The sequence below is a fragment of the Podarcis erhardii genome, assembly GCF_964252035.2.
Source record: "Podarcis erhardii genome assembly, chromosome: 13".
Lineage (NCBI taxonomy): Eukaryota > Metazoa > Chordata > Lepidosauria > Squamata > Lacertidae > Podarcis > Podarcis erhardii.
In genome coordinates, this window is record NC_138502.1 from 15127961 (window position 1) to 15145785 (window position 17825).

At 47.0% G+C, this 17825-nt stretch overlaps 1 protein-coding gene across 1 annotated transcript; it reads left to right on the plus strand.

The window, feature by feature from the left end:
* The first annotated feature begins 754 nt into the window (after window positions 1-754).
* On the plus strand, window positions 755-17407 carry DOC2A (double C2 domain alpha). The gene is made up of 11 exons (XM_081836419.1): window positions 755-936; window positions 4151-4397; window positions 9374-9453; window positions 11599-11673; window positions 12431-12540; window positions 12642-12768; window positions 13618-13677; window positions 14771-14928; window positions 15295-15376; window positions 15504-15600; window positions 15915-17407. The coding sequence occupies exons 2-11, from the start codon at window positions 4166-4168 to the stop codon at window positions 16052-16054; spliced, it is 1161 nt and encodes a 386-aa protein (XP_081692545.1). The 5' UTR covers window positions 755-936; window positions 4151-4165; the 3' UTR covers window positions 16055-17407.
* Window positions 17408-17825: the final 418 nt, after the last annotated feature.

The window sequence follows — 17825 nt, forward strand, 5'->3', positions numbered from 1 at the left end:
GGCCCCAAACCCCTTGGGCCATCTCCCCACTGAATCACCCACATCTACAAACACACCACTTTTTTCTTTACTTTCCCCTATACAGTGTCTTGCTGCAGGGTGGGCAGGGTGCCCCCCCTCCATCCATTCTGCATACTTGCAAATACTCTTCTTTATCTTACACACACACACAAAAAAACCACAAACACACAATTCCCATCCAGTCTGTCACATCAGACCCCTTCTCCTGCCTATAGCCCATTCCTTCCCTTGACAATCCATTGCATTGGTAGGTGTTTTAAACTGCATTTCCCATGTCGTTTTGCAAAGCTTGTTTTTTAAAAAAAAAAACAAAAATCCCCAACTACCCTAAGACTAAAGCATATGATGGGACCAGGGCTTTTTTAAAAAAATGCAAAATTCTTCAACCTGCTATCTTTCCTTCCCCCTATTCACTATGTACACACTTAGAGGGAGATTTAGGAGACGTATATTCTATCCAACTTTCTACTTAAATATTGCAGATCAGAAATGCTTGTATCACCCCCTATTCCTATGTTATCAAGCCCCAATCTTTAGATCTGATTATCAGATGCCAGATCACTCTCTCTGGGTGTAAATACAAGCACAGACTGTGCAGCCAGTTTTCTCTTGCTAGACACAGGCGTTCAGCCCAAACAGATCAAGTCCATCCTTCATCGTCTATCGGATCTAATATATGTATTGCATATCAGATCTCTGCACCCTGCACCTCCCTTCCCCGGTTCTCCATTGTCTCCACCTCCCTGCCTGCAACCCCCCCCCCTCTTCCCTTGCGCTCTCTCTCTCCTTCCCTCCCTCCCTCCCTCCCTCTCTCTCCCTCTCTCTCTAAGTCTGTGGGATCCCCCAATCGACCGCCTCTCATTCGCTGCGCTATCCCCCTCCCCACCGTTACCTGTTGACAGGAGCAGCACCCAGGTAGGATGGGGGCAGAGGGTGAGGGGGGAGGTTGGGGTCCCGTGGGTGTGAGGATAAGGTGCAGGCACTACTTTGGGGGAAGGTGGGAAGACAGTTGTGGGGGGCAGGTTGGGGGGAAAGAGGGTGGGATGTGGGGTTCCAGGTTCTCGAGGAGTTTCTGAAGAAGTGGGGGAGTTGGAAGAGTTGCTTGAGAGGTCTTTTTGTGCATTGGGGTGGGGGGGCTAGTGCAATTTGGGGGAGGTTGGTGGGGGGTAGAAAAGGCAGCTTCTAGGGGCAGTTTTCAGGGTGTGGGGCTGGTGCAAGATGGAATCACAGGGAAAGGGCAATTCAGGCATCTCTCTTGGAGTCCGGTGGGGAATTAAGGATGTATTTGGAAAGTATGGGGGGAGAAGTGAAGGGGTAAATTGCTTAGAAGTGGGGTGGACGGTGTGGGAGAAGGGAATAAGTCAGGGGGGAGAGCAAGATGTTAGGTAATTACAGGTTATTTGCATTGATTTACATATGTGTGGGGCAGATTCTGGGCAGGAAGATCAGAGGGCAATTCTGAGAGTAGGTGAAACTGATTGAGAATTGACGAGTGAAGAGAGAAAAAAATCCACAGACATAAAAGAAATAATAATAAAAAGACAACTCAATTTAGCAAACTCATTCTATTAATATCGGTTAATAATCCAATACCAATTAATTAAAAATAACCCTCGCAGGAACGCCGGTCTCTAAAGAAACTGTCATATCAAAATGCCATTATGCTTCTGGCGATGCAATTTCCTTATTCAATTAGAATCGGCTCACTACCACACACACACACACACAAAACCCAGCACAGTAAATGAATTCTACAGCTTTTGCCTGCGTGTCTACGGAGTTGTAAATCTTGCTGCTTGGCCCATCTACGTTCCATTACAACATGACATCGATTTGTCAATGCTTCATTTAATGCCACTTCTAACACACTGTGGGGTTTCATAAAAACAAACAAAAAACAGAAGTCACTCGCCATGCGAGCCTATATTGCCTACTCAGGAGTAAGCCCCACTGAGTTTAGTGAGACTTACTCCCAGGTAAGTATGTGCAGGATTGCAGCCTCAGTGCATGGATGGACCTCTGAAGAGCTCAGTTCTGATGCTTCAGAGGAGGGGGGGGGGGGAAGAGCCACCAGTTTTGCCCGTTGCTCCTCACTCTGTAACTTTTGACTTTCGATAAAGGAACATAAAACTCATTTTTAAAAAGATGGACAGGAGAGAGCAGATTTCCTGCATAATGTGAACAGATGCAGCTGAAAGTTCTTCCTTGGTATTTTCCAGCAAAAGAGAGAGAAAAATCCACCATTAAGCCAAAACATTCTTTTCGGTTTTACTGGGAAAGTTTCCCTTCTTTAGAGAATGGGAAGCATATAGAAAATGGGAGCCAGCACAGGTCTTTGTGGTGCTCAGTTTACACCCACAACGTGTGAAGGAAGGTGAAATGTGTGGCTCTCTAAACAAACATTGGACTCAGGAACCAGCTGTAAGGAATCAGAAATCAGCCTGCCTGGTTAGAACACATTTAAGGGCTCTCTCTCTTAGGAAAACGATGACTGGGGAAGGGTCACAGTCAAAGAGCATAAATTTACACTTGGTGTGGACAGAGAAAAATTCTCTCTCCCTCATAACACGTGAATTTGGGATTATCCAGTAAAATTGATGTGGAAAAGATCAGGGTACAGGAAACATTTCTTAACACGATGTGTAATTGGTTTATGGCATTTGTTGTCACAGGATGTAGTGGTTGTGGTCTGGGGCTTAGACCGCTTTAAAGGGGGATGAGAAAATTTCATGGGGGGTGTTGATTGTTCCCTCTAATAGTTAACTTGGGATTGGAGCCACTGAGGATAGAGGGGGGATTTTCACATGCTTGCAGAAGTACCCCCACAAAAAAACTTTTGTAAAAATAAATAAATCCCTAGAGGGAGGGTGGGGAGGGCTTAAAATAATCCGTTAAGGGCTGAGCATGCTCAGTAACCATGGAATTGTTGCTGCTGGCATCCTTCTGTCTCGAGAGACAATGGAGTGTGCCTTCAAACCCTTGCACTAGCAGCACCAAAGTGACCTCCCAGGAAACAAGCCTGAGCAGGGCATATGGAGGTCCTGGGCTGCCCCAGATGGCAAGATCCCTCTTTTGGCCTCATTGATGTGGTCCAAAGGAAAGCAGGGCAATAGGTTTGGCACCAGCTTGACTGCAGGAGATGCCGGAAGGTATACAAGGCACCACCCAACCATCTTAGGGATTCCTCTCTGGATTTGTGTAGGGTTTACTCCCTAGCCTTTTCGTCTCCTGAAGACATCCTGCAAAGCAGCAGAGGTTTGGGATCGGAGCTTTTCTTCTTCTAGATGGGCTACCTTCCCAGGTTGAGAAAATCAGAGGGTGGAATGGAGTGCCCTGGTGGGAGGCATGGCTGGCTAGCACCCTAAGCAGGAGTACTCTTGCTAGGTGAAGATTCACTGGAACACTTTGCTGTATGTCCCACTCATTGATGGCTGTCAGTCAAGGTGGGCTGAAAAGGTAAAGGGACCCCTGACCATTAGGTCCAGTCGTGACTGACTCTGGGGTTGCGACGCTCATCTCGCTTTATTGGCTGAGGGAGCCGGCATACAGCTTCCGGGTCAAGTGGCCAGCATGACTAAGCCGCTTCTGGCAAACCAGAGCAGCGCACAGAAATGCTGTTTACCTTCCCGCCAGAGCGGTACCTATTTATCTACTTGCACTTTGACGTGCTTTTGAACTGCTAGGTTGGCAGGAGCAGGGAGCTCACCCCATCGCGGGGATTCAAATCACCAACATTTTGATTGGCAAGTCCTAGGCTCTGTGGTTTAACCCACAGTACCACCCGCGTCCCAAGGTGGGCTAAATGGAACCACAATAGTCAGAAGAGGCACAATGCCCCTGACTACTACCTGCTAGGAGTTTGCTAAGGGTGCTGGGAATTGTAGCTCTGTGGTGGGTGAACCACAGTTCCCAGGATTCTGTGGGGGAAGTAATGTGCTTTAAATACATGGTGTGTGCGCATCCTTCAACCGCTGCACAAACCTGGGCACACTTACCTGAGAGCGACGGCCCCATGAAACTTACCGTACTTCTGAGTAATTAGACATAGAATTGTGTTCCACATCAGCCTACATCTGGTCTCACGGTGGAATAATGAATCAAAATAAACATCTCTTTCCATCCTCCACAGCTGACTGCACCTCCAATGACCGTCCGACGTGGAGAACGTGCTCCAGTCCCTATCCGGGAACATATGGCCATTGATGTGTCCCCAGGGCCAATCCGGCCCATTGCCCAAATCTCTGCCTATTTCCCACATCCTGGGCTGGAGGGAGTGTTGGCGACACGAGACAGAATGAGGGGTCAAGGGGCTGCGGCCATGCCCCCTGGAACCGGGGAAGGAGACTCAGCGGACGGAGACGATTCTGATGACAGCAGTGAGTATGAACCCTCTCTTCCATGCCTTTGAAGGGGAGAGGACCCAGGTGTTCTGGATCAAACCATCTATTCATTCCATGGGGGGTGGAGAGGGGTATAGGCGGCCTGAACCACATATCTGATGCATGCATGTTCACACATGCAGACTCTCACTCACTCACACTGGCTGTCATCTTACGCACCAGCTCGCTTGCCTTTGCACATTTTTACAGCCACACACGTGAACAAGAGAGAGTGCCTGCATGCACACCACCTGCCTAATTTCACTGAAAGCACATTTACCCAGCATTCTTTGGGGGAAAGCCATGTGCTTTAAATGTTGAGTGAATGTGCAGCTAGTAGCTCTGTCTTATGTGCATACGTACAGAAGAGTCTCAAACCAAAACAGGCACAAATTCGAGACATTTTCATACATATAAATGTCCATAAATTTTTCACATACTGTCACCCAGGGCTTCACTACAAGAGTCCTGCCAGCCACTTTTTTATACCTATATTTTCTCTGCCACACACTTCACTTCCTTAGACACTATCTCTTACCTGCATCTGAGAACGTAAGTCTTGCATTTTGTCACAATGCATTTCATGCAGCGGTTCTCAGAAACACCAAGCCTTTCAGATGATCTATACCTCCCAGCCCTCCCATATCACAAACACACGCTTGCCTAAATTTTACACAAGAATTCCCACTCAGAAGGGGTGCCCCCTAGAACCTCCTTTACATGTAGAGTTAATATATTGAGAGGGCTCTTGTGACCAGCCCTGTTTTCACCACACAATGACTCAGCAATCACAGCACCTGGTGGGAAAGTTCTCCCTTGCACTCTCACTCACAGCCTTGCATGCAGACCCTCATTCTCCCTCTCTGCCTTCTTGTATACACACATCAAGGCATTCCTGACACACTGACCTGCGAAAGGAAGCCCCACTGATCTTACTTCTGGACTTACCTCTGAAGATAGGGATGCAGGTGGCGCTGTGGTCTAAACCACTGAGCCTCTTGGGCTTGCTGATCAGAAGGTTGGCAGTTTGAATCCCTGCAACGGAGTAAGCTCCCATTGCTCCGCCCCAGCTCCTGCCAACCTAGCAGTTCAAAAGCATGCCAGTGCAAGTAGATAAAGAGGTACCACTGCGGCGGGAAGGTAAACAGCGTTTCCGTGCGCTCTGCCTTCTGTCACAGTGTCCCGTTGCACCAGAAGTGGTTTAGTCATGCTGGCCGCATGACCCAGAAAGCTGTCTGTGGACAAACGCTGGCTCCCTCGGCCTGAAAGTGAGATGAGCGCTGCACCCCATAGTCGCCCTTGACTGGACTTAACCATCCAGAGGTCATTTACCTTTACTTTTTACCTTTGAAGAAGCATGGATAGGATTGTGCTGCATATCTCCTGTCTTAGTAATACAAGTTGTGCAACAAGGCTGCCAACTTAAGAAGACTCCTTTGGAAGTCGGAAAAATGACCGAGGCCAACATGACTTACTTCAGTCAATGTGCTGAGATTCAGGCCAGGGTTTGAGATACTTCAGTGCTCACATAGGTACACTCTTGGTATACTCACATAGGTACACACCTGTGCTCTTCTTCACACACAGATTTGTGTTCTCTCTCTCTCTCTCATATGTACACCTCCCCACAACTATTTATCGCAAACAAATTTTCTCAGTTCTCACACAGGCGAAACTTCCAAATATTTGCCTTCATATCATTATAGGGCTAGGAGTCCCCATCCATCACAAAGATCCTATGGCGGTAAGATTGGGGTCTGGAGAACAGAAGTAATGCTCAAGTCAAGGGCTGGCAATCTTTCTTCAGCCTGAGGGCCACATTCGCCTGTAGGCAACCTACCAGGGGCTGTGTGCCAGTGGCTACATGGGGCAACACTTTGGCTCTTCCAGCCACATCACACAAAACACATATATCTTTCCATCCTGGCCCCTGAGTTGCTATCTCAGTTCAAGGATACATTCCAGCCAGGCAAAAGCAGGATGGACTGGGGAAGGTGTGGTCTGGGGAGACGGGGCTTAGCCTGGGAAGTGTCCTGAGGGCCAGACAGCGCAGCCTGGAGGGCCGCCATTTGTTTATTTATTGAATTTGTATGCCATCCTTCATCCGTAGATTTCAGGGAGGTTCGCAACATAAAAAAAGTAAAAACACAATACATAATAAAAACAAGAACAAACAACAACACAAACCAATAACACCCCCATGCACCTACACCTGAGATTCCCCAGCCCCTGACTTAGTGGTTAAACCTGCCAGACAGATTTGGCTTTGTTTAAGTAACAGGCACAGGTAATGTGTTGCCATAGGAATTAACGGTTGGAGAGCCTTCCGAGTCTCAGTAAGAACATTTTGTGTGCATCCCTGCCCCCCCCCCCCGCCCGTCCCTAGAAGTCTTGATGGGGGAGCAAGATCCATTGCAGTGTTAAAGCTGTGAATCGTGGGCCCTAAACCATGGGGCAAACCTTGGTTCCAACTCTGCTGAGTCAGAAGAGATCTACACCAGGAGCCCAGGTTGGGACGACATCTGAGCGAAACCAAAGCTTAGCTTGGTGCAGCAGCATAGCAGAAAGAGCTGGGTGGAGCCAAGCAGCTGCAATCTCCTCTCTCAGTCGGCAGCACAGTTGTCCGTTTGCACTAAGCCGTGACTTGGCTTAGCATGACAGGCAAATCAGACCACCACGTTGTACACACCACAGCCCCAGCAGTCATCGAGAAGCACTCTGGTACAGAGAGCAGAAGCTTTTTGCTCCCATATGGTGCCAATTCACAAGAGACGCACACAGAGATGCATGAAGGAACACAGTCACACACTTCTGGGGACAAGCTCGCACATAACAAATGGCTCGCTCAGCCACCTTCCCTAACGAAAACAAACCCACACAAACTGACACCCTCACTGACACAACAGCTTGCCTTTAAGAGAGAGACGGTTTCGTATTCTCGTCTACGCATGTGCACACAACACACTTGCACGCAAGCAAGCTCGTAGAGTTGCATGTGTAGTTACACACACCAGAAAGGAGGGAGGGAAGGAAAGGCGGAGGGGTGGAAGGATGAATGGAATGGGGTGGTGGTGGTGGCGGCGGTAAGGGAGAGCCAGAGTGGAGGAAGACAGAAAGGAAGATGGATAGATCAAGGCAGAGGGAGGGAGGGATGGATGGATGGATGGGAAGAGACAGAAGGTCAGAAAGGTAAAATGTCCACGCCAGAGGATGGATGGATTTGGATGCACAGAAAGCAATTTATGAACCAGTGCATGTAAAGATGCACCCAGATGGAAAGAAGCAGGGACAAATCTGTAGGTGGACTGACACATAAGCTCATTTCACACAGTCTTCCAACCATGCAGCCTGGCTGCGTTAAGTGGAGGAGCAGCAGGATTGCACCACTCTCCCTGTTCCCCAGCTCCATGTGTTCCCCAGCTCTTTGTGCACAGAGCTACAAGTGTACCACTTGCACACCACAGGCTCTCTGTCCATGCAGCCTGCTTCTCTCTGACTGTGCGGGGAACACCTGTGCATGTATGACTTGCACGTATGTAGGCTGTTCTGTGTGCCCAGAACAGAGGTATAAAGCGGCTGGAGATGCAGACACAAGCATGGTCCTCATTTCGACTTTGTGGGTGGAAAACTGTGTGCGAAAGGGATCTGCAGCTAAAGACCAATAATGTAAGTAAGATGCATGGAGTAGGTAGAAGCCTACTTTTTTGTCACACCAGGTTTCTACCCTAAAATATATGGAGTGGTAACAATGCCTTTGAGCATGTGCAGAGCACAGAACCTTGAGTACTACAGCTGCTCCCTATTCACCTGAGATCAGAAGGCAGGCCATGCAGGTTCAAAGGGTGTGATCATGCGACTCCCAGGCAAGGTCCAACTCTGTGCTCAGAGATCTGCCCTGGTTGCTGATTTGATACCAGGCCAGGTTCAAGGTGTTATTATTAGTATACAAAGGCCTTAACAACTTGCTTTACCTATGAGATCCCCTTACCCCATATATTCCCACTCAGCCACTTCAATTGGTGGAATTGGCACAGCTACAGGTGCCACAGAATACCCATTCAGCAGGGGTAAGAAATTTGATTGTTTAATGCACTTTGGAACTCCCCGTCTATTGAGATCAAGCAGGTGCCTTCACTGTACACTTTTCGGCACCTGCTAAAAACATTCTTGCTTACCTCAGATGCTTAGAAAGCTGAGGTAATTTTAATCTGTTTCAGTGTTTTAACTTTTGCATGTTTTAAAGCAGGGCTGTGAATTTTTCTCCATTTTATTGTTTTATCTTTTTGTAGACTGCTTTGAGGGTTGTTGTTGTTTTTACATACAAGTACTATATAAATTTTATTAAATAAATACATAAATGCTAAGAACTTTCCATTGCTGTAAAAAAAAAGAACGAACACACACACACACACACACACACACACACACACACACACACACCAGTTTTCCAAGACCTGATGGTTGTAAAGACGGAATCAGAACTATATGGGTTATGTCTGATAAAGTATACCAATGGGAAGTGAGTTCGGCAGGGTTTACTGTACTCAGGATATAGGGCTCTGATGCACTGCTCAACCCCTTTGATTCTCCCTTCCCCTGAGCAGAAGCAAAATAAATTATGCATACTTAGGTAAATTGGCCTAACTGGCATGATTTATGCAGGTCGCAGCATAACATCCCAGTTTTATTAGTGCCTGGGTTATCTGGGAGAGGTAGGGTTTTGATTATTATTTTTTCAATCTCAGAGAAAATAGCTGCATCTACATGCCAGCTGGCTGACAGATGACTTCTGCACAAACCTATATTGGTGAGCAGTGCAGAAAGGTAGACAGGTAATATAGGCAGATGGAGGGAGCTCAATATGCAGGCAGATTGTGAGTATGATTACAAGGAAGAGAGAGGAAAAAGAAAATTCAGATGCGACTGACTGATTCCTTTTCTTCATTCTGTTTGGCACCCGATTCCTTTCCTAGCATCGCTTGGGACTCTTGAATTTGACATTCTCTATGATCCCGAAAACTGCACCCTTGACTGCACCATCCTACGGGCCAAGGTAATGATGGCAATCTGGCAAAGTGCCCCCAAAACAACTGCTCTCCTGCAAATGGATGATGCTTTTTGATTCCGACCCGCAGGCTTTCTGCATTCTGTGTCTCGTTTTCACAACAGAGGGACATGATTTAATAAGAGAGGCCACACAAGGAGGGGAAATCTCATTATGGAGCCAGCACTGCTCATTTTCAGTCTGTTTCCTTTCTCTCGCCTGCATTTCAACCCGTTCCTTCTCCTCCAAGCCTCTGGAAAGCAGAGAGGTTCACTCAAAGGCCCACCTCTCTCACACAAACCCCCGCGGACTTCAGCCGGCTCTGTTTGCACAACCCCTACCCTCACATACATGCCAACAAACACAAGCCCCCTCTCCCCTGCCAGCTGGTGGGCTTGCAGCATCTTCAAGCACCTCGGCGACGCGCCAGGCAACCGGGTATCCGCAGGCATCTGGGGTTGCCGTGGCAACAGAGAAGGGATGGGGAAAGCAAGGGAAACAATGCGGCAGTTCAGAACCACAGCAAAAGTAACGCTTGCCCTCCATCATCATTACCCAGAGCCCCAGCACCACACCTCAGGCTCCCATTCCCCCCCACGACTGATGACCATTAATCCACACACCATTCTCTTCTCTCTTTGCTCCCCCACGTTGCAGGGGCTTCCTCCCAAACTATTCTGGGTGTGTTAACATGATGTGTTTTTTGTTTTTCCTGCCTTCTATATAACTGGAAGTGCCATTTTCCCTGTGGCAATCCTTCAATGAAACCAATTTAGCTTGATGCTTTAGCAGCGGCTCTGAACAGTGTTTAAGAAATCACAGCACGAAGCATTCCAAGACTCAGAATAATTTATTTTAGCCACGAGTGGTGTTGAGTCTGTGTTCCCATCAACAAAGGCAAGCCAACACTTTTATGAGGATTATTCAAGAAGGCCTCTCTGCCCGAACACTTGTCTCGTCCCACAGATTCTGCAAAGCTCACTGAGGCTCTCCCCAGAGTTCTCCTATGTTTCTTATGTCCCATAAACAACCTCACTCTAATTCTGGCTTCATACATAGAATAACTACCACACAGGGCTGCTTTTGAAGAGTGTCTAAAAACTTCCATTGGCTCAGAAGGCAGCAACTAGCTTATTATCTGGGGCAGGCATAGGCAAACTCGGCCCTCCAGATGTTTTGGGGACTACAACTCCCATCATCCCTAGTTAACAGGACCAGTTGTCAGGGATGATGGGAGTTGTAGTCCCAAAACAACTGGAGGGCCGGGTTTGCCTATGCCTGATCTAGGTTGAGGTGCCCAGAGCATAATATTATTATACCAGTGCTATATCCATATCACTGGCTCCCTATTCATTTGCAGACCTGATTTAGAGTGCAGGTCTTAACCTTTAAGTCCCTAAATCAGGGATGGGGAAACAGTGGCCTACCAGATGTTATTGTTCAGCTCCCATCACACCCAGCCAACATGGCTAGTCATCAGGGATGATGGGAGTTGTAGTCCTTCAGCATTGGGGTGAGGGCACAGATACCCCCTTCTCTGCTGAAGCTGCAATTGGGACTTCCTCCTCCCCTCCTGCTTGGACATGTGGCTCAGCAGCTGAAACCCTGATCTCTGTCCCTTACCCTGGCATCTGAAATACAGTGGAAGAGAAGGAACACCAGGCAAAGCTAAGTATTGGGCAGCCCATAAGACCACCTCATTGCTTGCTTTTAGCAAGCAGCAGAGACCTGGCTTCTTAAGCATTTGTATGGAAGAGGATAATCCTTTGCATTACTGAGGTATCAGCTCATTAAAAAAAATATCTATCTATCTGCTACAGGTTTGCTTTGCTGTTGCTTGTGTTTTGGTTGTTTCTATTTCTTTGTTATGTTAACGACCTCAGAGGTCTGTCCATGGAAAAGTGGGATGTTAGCCAAGGCATTCAAAACATTTATACTGTAAGTCAAGATATGCAGTAGAAACACTGTGCATAAGGTCAAGACAACTGTCACACTTCTTCCTGCTTCTTGTGTAGGAGTGTGGTCATGTGTGCAACAGTCGAAGGACTGCGTGTCTGAGAAAAAAGCATGAAGCATTTTCTTGAGATGTTAATGAAATGTATAAGGACAATATTTTGTTTAAAGGGGAGCTGGTCACTGTCTTCTTATTCTCAGGGTCTGAAACCGATGGATTTCAATGGCCTGGCTGACCCCTATGTCAAACTGCACCTTCTGCCCGGAGCCTGCAAGGTAAACATGGCTTCAGATTCGCCTCCACTTTCACTGTCTCACAGTTCCTGAGCCTAGCACTATCCAATATACACATGCACAGCTACCACCACCATGCAGAGAAAAGATGAGGTGTGTAACCAAGCTGGAGATATTGTGTCCCTATAGAACAGGAGGAAGACAGTGTTTCTCAGGCCCCATCAGTGCCAAACATTTAAAGCAGTATCATACCATTTTATACAGACTTCACTTCCTCCAAAGAATCCTGAGAACTGTAGTTAAAGGTACTGAGCGTTGTTAGGTAACCCCTGTTCCCCCCACAGAGCTACAATTCCCAGAGTTCACTTAACCCATGCATCTATACCTCCGGTAGGTTCTGCTCCCAGGTCAACACAGAGCAGCGACAAATAGGTTGAAGGACAGTTCCCCCATTTCTTTGTAGCTAAGCAGAGTAGGTCATGCAGCCGGCCACTCACTCCCAACATCCAGGGAGAAATAGATGGAGCAAGCCAGAGCTGTAGACTAAGCCACATCAGGCAAATATGAGAAACCAGACTATTCTATTGCAGGCTCTTTAAAATACATCCAGTAAAGCACAGTTTGGAAAGGGGGCTATTAGTAATTATCAGGAGAGAATAAATAGAAAGACATTGATAATTCCATGCCTCCATTCTCCTGTTTCCAGCCTAGGATACAGGTACACCTCTGGTCTTACTTGAATATTCTGCTCTTCCATTCCAATGCCTCCCCGCCCCCCAAAAAACCTCCTCCTCCCCAGGCGAACAAACTGAAAACACGAACCCAGCACAACACTCTCAACCCTGTGTGGAATGAGGCTCTGACTTACATTGGAATAACAGCTGAGGATATGGCCCGGAAAACTCTGCGGTAAGACCTGCCCCGCTGACTTAAGATCCCAATCTACAGGGTCCTCTTTGCTCCCTTTGGCATTCACACCCTTGGATCCTTTTTCTCTTTCTGCTTCCCAGAATCTCCGTCTGCGATGAGGACAAACTGACCCACAACGAGTTCATTGGCGAGACCCGGGTGCCCCTGAGGCGCCTCCAGCCTGGCCAGAAGAGACACTTCAATCTGTGCTTGGAAAGACAACAACCAGTGAGAGTCGGGCATAAGCCGATTGCATATCTCAAAATGAGTCAGGAATCAGGATCTATTGGTTTATTTTATGAATTGATAAGGATCCTCAAGCACATCCTCTAGCTGCTTGGCTGCCCTGTCCCTTGTCCCCCTGTCCCAATCCCCACTAACAGCTCGCGGGCCCTCCTCTCCCTGGGACCTGCCTGAGTTTCTCCCCTGCTCTGCCAAACTCAGTGCTTTCTGCCAGTCACCAGCATCTCACAACTGATTCTTCTTCGCCAGCAGTTGGAATAGTTGTGGCGTAAAAAGCCCAGCTAACTCACGACGAGTGGAGGTGAAAAGACTTGTGGGCAGCAACCTGCCTGTAGCATATTTTATGCACATGATTTTTGTGATCCTCCAGTGGGCTAGAAGGTGTCTCAGAAGGGGCAAGGAGGGGAGATAACTTGGGATTATGAGTGGTGAGGGTGGGTCTCCTTACTGCTCCCCAGTGACCAACAAAAGCAAAATATGTCACCTTACCAGCAAGTGTGCAGTTCCATTCTACAATTTAATACTGTTCACAGAATTCAGATTTTATGGGTGTAGTAGATTAACACATCTCTATCTTGTCACTGATTCCACCCACCCAGCCCCATGCACAGGATATATTGCATTTTGATTCTATTGGGTTAATCCCTTATGCCTACAAGTCATCATACTTGTGTACCAGTCTGTACTTCCAAATGTCAAGGGAGTTTTTCCTCTCCCTCCTCTGTGCACTTGCTCACTCACTCTGTCCCTTGACTCCTCCAACTTTGCTCATGTTTCTGTTTGGAAGAGCAGGGAAAACAGATTTTTTTTCTCAATCCTCACTTCCCTCAACAGCTGGCATCCCCTTCTTCCATGACAGCAGCTCTGCGTGGCATCTCCTGTTACCTGAGAGAGGTGAGAGCGTATTCCCGCCCCCTTCCTATTCCTAGCATTATAAAACCTGTAGCTTAAGAGTGAGGAACATGAGGGCCACATTCTCTTCTAGACAACCTTTGAGGGGGTTACATGCCAGAGCTAAAAGTGGACAGAGCAACAAATGTGAATTTTACCTCTGTACAGTTTCAACACACACACACTTTACATGCTCTTTTTACCCTCAATCCAAGCAAGCAGGAACCATTATCTGAGTTCAAGGACTTATTCCAGCCAGGCAAAAACACCCAAGGAAGATGCAAATCAGGGGTGGTGTTTGACCCTGGATAAGGGTCCCAAAGACCAGATACAGAAGCTTGAAGACCCACATTTGGTCCCCGCCGTGATGTATCTCTTGATACAATTTATTTATATAATTAGGGCACAGAACTTAACCCTGTTAAGCAGGCTCTTTCCCCCAAATATTGTGAAGAAAAGCTGTATGGTCCACTGCAGCAAAGTGATTACAACGTTGGGCTAGGAGTGGAGGGCCCCAGTTTTTTAATTCCAATTCCAACCATTTAAAAAAATTATCATGGAGACTTCCAGTCAACACCTCTCAACCTAAGCTACCTCACAAGGTTGTTGTGAGGAGAAAAAGCAGGGTGGGGGGGAAGAGGGTAAACATGTACTTTGGGTATTTTTAGTATTTTACCCTGCTATCATGCTCACCCTCAGACACATCTTTCTTCTAAACCACTTCAGAGGTTTATTAATTACTACTACTACTACTACTACTACAGTCAAGTGGTATATTCATTTTGTGACATAAATAGGGTCGAGTCAGAAATAAGTTGCCAGGCTGAAATTTCGGGCAAGCAAAGTGGATAGTGGGCCCTGACAGGATAGAGGATCAAGTCAATGTTAACAGGCAGTGTGCCAGGGAAATGCCAGGGAGAGCTGCCTGCCAAGGATGGGTGAAGGAGGCCCAAGAGGCCTTCTGAAGCCTTAACCTGGGGTGTCAAAATGCCCAGGGCCAGCCCTAACAGGCTGCCAAGGTTTGTTTTTGGGAGGCTGCTGGGTGGATATTTTGCACAAAAGCGCTCCATGCTCTTTTCTTTTCCCTGCTCCATAGCTAGAACCCCCAGCCGGCTGGGCCCTGGAAGAAAGGGGTCGTATCCTGCTCGCCCTCACGTACATCTCCGAGCATCGTGGATTGCTGGTGTCTATTCTTCGCTGTGCCCACTTAGCTGCCATGGATGTGTGTGGATACTCAGACCCTTATGTAAAAACGTGAGGAACTGTGCTTACACTTGGCCCTAAGAGAGAGGCCTACCCTTTCCTTAGCCTGCAGGCATATTCAGAAGACTAAAAGAAAAAGGAAACCCCATTTTTAGGAAAGCTTTCAGGGATTGTTTTTAATGACCCTGGAATTAACTTCATTACAGTGCTGTGTCTATGTAATCATTTTGCATTTTCTTCTATATTTCCGGCATTTTGAGTGTACAATATAATGTTCTACAGCTGTACGGTGGTGGTTTTTAGCACTTGCATGCAGAATTTTAAGGGTGGCTCGCAGCCTTTCGGGGGAAGGAGACAGAAAGGAAGACGACAAATAGTCTAGACAAACAGGCTCAGTCCCCATTGCTGTTTTGGCAGGTACCTGAGGCCAGACGTAGAGAAGAAGTCAAAGCATAAAACAACCGTGAAGAAGAAGACGCTGAACCCAGAATATAATGAGGTGATGAAAGAAGGACGAGTGAAGTAACTGCATGTTCTGAGACTTGGGAGGCAGTCAGAGGGAGGAGAGGTTGAAGAGCCAACATGCTTCAATCATTCTAATTCTGTCTCTTTTCTGTGCCCAACAGGACTTTTTCTACGAGATCGAACAGTCAGAGCTTGGTCAGAAATCCCTGGAGATAACAGTTTGGGATTACGACATTGGGAAATCTAACGACTTCATCGGTGAGAAGAGCGAGAGGAGGTGGTGGCCGGGTTACAAAATGTGGATATGCCTTCTGGGACCCTCAACCAACGTCATAGATTTATAAAGTGCCATTTCTTGTCGGCGGCTGTCTCTATGATAAGATTTGCAGATGCCTCGCCAAATTAAAGCTCCCAAAATTCTTTGCTAGAGAAGTCACAACACCAAAATTGGTATAAAACAAACAGAGGCATGCCCACTATTTCACAGGATGTCCCATGAGGGGGATCCCTGTGCTTCAGGGTGGAAGGCGCTATTTGCAAACATCAAGAACCAATTTATCTTTCTTTTACAGGTGGGGTGACCCTCGGTCTAGGGGCCCCTGGAGAATGCCGACAGCACTGGCTCTCATGCCTTCAGACCCCCGACTGCCGCCTTGAGCACTGGCACACGCTCACCAACGAGCTCCCAGAATCCTCCACTTTCGGCCCCTGAGAAGCCACCTCAATTGCCTATATAGAGTTGCATCCTCCCACCTTGCCTGCCTGCCAAAAAAAAGGGAGGGGCACAGCACCAGGGGCCCCTCCTTTGCACGAGGATGTTTGCACGTTTTGAAAATTACTTGTCGTTGGTGTCCATTTATATTACGCTCTAGGGAAGGGCTTAAATGGAATGAATCGCCTCTTCTGGTTCCGTGTGTTTTAAGGCATTGGGAAGTGGGAGGTGGTCATAGCCGAGTGGAGGAGCCCAGGAAGAACAGGAGGAGCCCAGGAAGACACTTGTAGAAAAAGAATTTGAATCAATGAAAAGTCACAGAAATAATTATCCGTCCTCTTCCTCTCTTAACACCTGTCTTTCCAAGCTGTCCATCACTCAGAAATCCCACTACTTTCAAACCAAGGCTTAGCTTGGATTTTAAAGGACAAGATATTTGCTGGCACACAAAATTTGAAGCATCGGTTTTGAGTTCTTTTTCTTTTTTAAAGCATGTTAAAAACCCACTTCTCCATATAGAATTTCTTTCAGCGGTCCAAAATATATTTCACTCTGCTTTCCACACCAGCTCCTTTCCCTGTTCAACTTAACCTCAGAGTGCCAAATAGAATTTATACTCCTGAACTGCTGGGGGGGGGGGGGGACGACGACGGACTCTTGTTTATTGTCTCTGGAACTTCCTGCATGGATTATAGGGGCATTCATCTGGCACACTTCTTCCTGCTAACTCATTTTTAGAGGCCTGACAAAACTGTTTATCCCTTGTTAAGAGACTCTGCAGTCTCTCTTGTTACAAACAAGGCTGACCCCACCACCACCCAAGCAGTTTTAAAAACAAGGTTGCAGGAAATTATTGTGCTGTTAATTCTTGCTTCCATTTCTGTCAGAAAGCTCAAATCACTGGAGGCGATCCAGATGCAGGGAGCAATCTTAACAGCGGGCTGCCCAGCCTCTTCTTAAAAGACTTCCAGGAAGGGAGAGCACCTCATCTCTGGGCAACTGGGTCCCCATTGTGGAACTGCTATTTCTATGAAAAAGTTTCTCCTAATCTTCAGCCAACACCTGCTCTTCCTGTAACTTAAGCCCATCACATCCAGTGACAGTTCTGCACTCTGGTGCAGCAGATCAAGTCTTCTATGTAAGACCCCTTTAGGTATCTGAAAGGTGCTTTCTTCTCCAGGCTAAACATACCCAGTTCCTTCAACCTTTCCTCATAGGGATTGTTTTCCATACATTTAACCACCTTCACTGCCCTTCTCTGAACCCATTCCAGCTTGTCTATATCATTCTTATAGTGTAGCATCCACAAATGGACAAAGTACCCCGGATGAAGTCCAACTAGCACAGAATAAAGTGGAACTATTACTTCTCATGTCTTGGAAATGACGGCTGTATTAATGCCACCTAAAATTGTATGAGTCTTACGCAGTACTACTGGCTCATGTTCAGCTCAAGATCAACTTAATTTTTACTGCTGCTTCCACCCTATACCTGTGCACTTGATTATGGCCATGATTATTTTGCCTAAATGCAAAACTCTGCATTTGTTTCTGTTGAATCTCATTTTGCTTCCATCCAGTTTCCCATGCTATCTTTTCCTAGTTCATAGCATTTAATCAGCTTGCAAATCACATTATCATGGGGGACACTATTAGGTGTTTTGCTGAAACCAAGATCATTGCATTCACAGTCGTTCTTCAATCCACTAAACTAGTAACTTGATTTTATATTTCCTTCCCTCCCTCACACACACAGTATATATAGACACACA

Bases quoted from the DNA above. Each gene is read 5' to 3' on its own strand.
- DOC2A (XM_081836419.1), top strand. From the start codon at position 4,166: ATGACCGTCCGACGTGGAGAACGTGCTCCAGTCCCTATCCGGGAACAT. The intron at 12,541-12,641 runs GTAAGACCTGCC...TCTGCTTCCCAG, and splicing joins ATGGCCCGGAAAACTCTGCG to AATCTCCGTCTGCGATGAGG. The intron at 14,929-15,294 runs GTGAGGAACTGT...CTGTTTTGGCAG, and splicing joins TCAGACCCTTATGTAAAAAC to GTACCTGAGGCCAGACGTAG.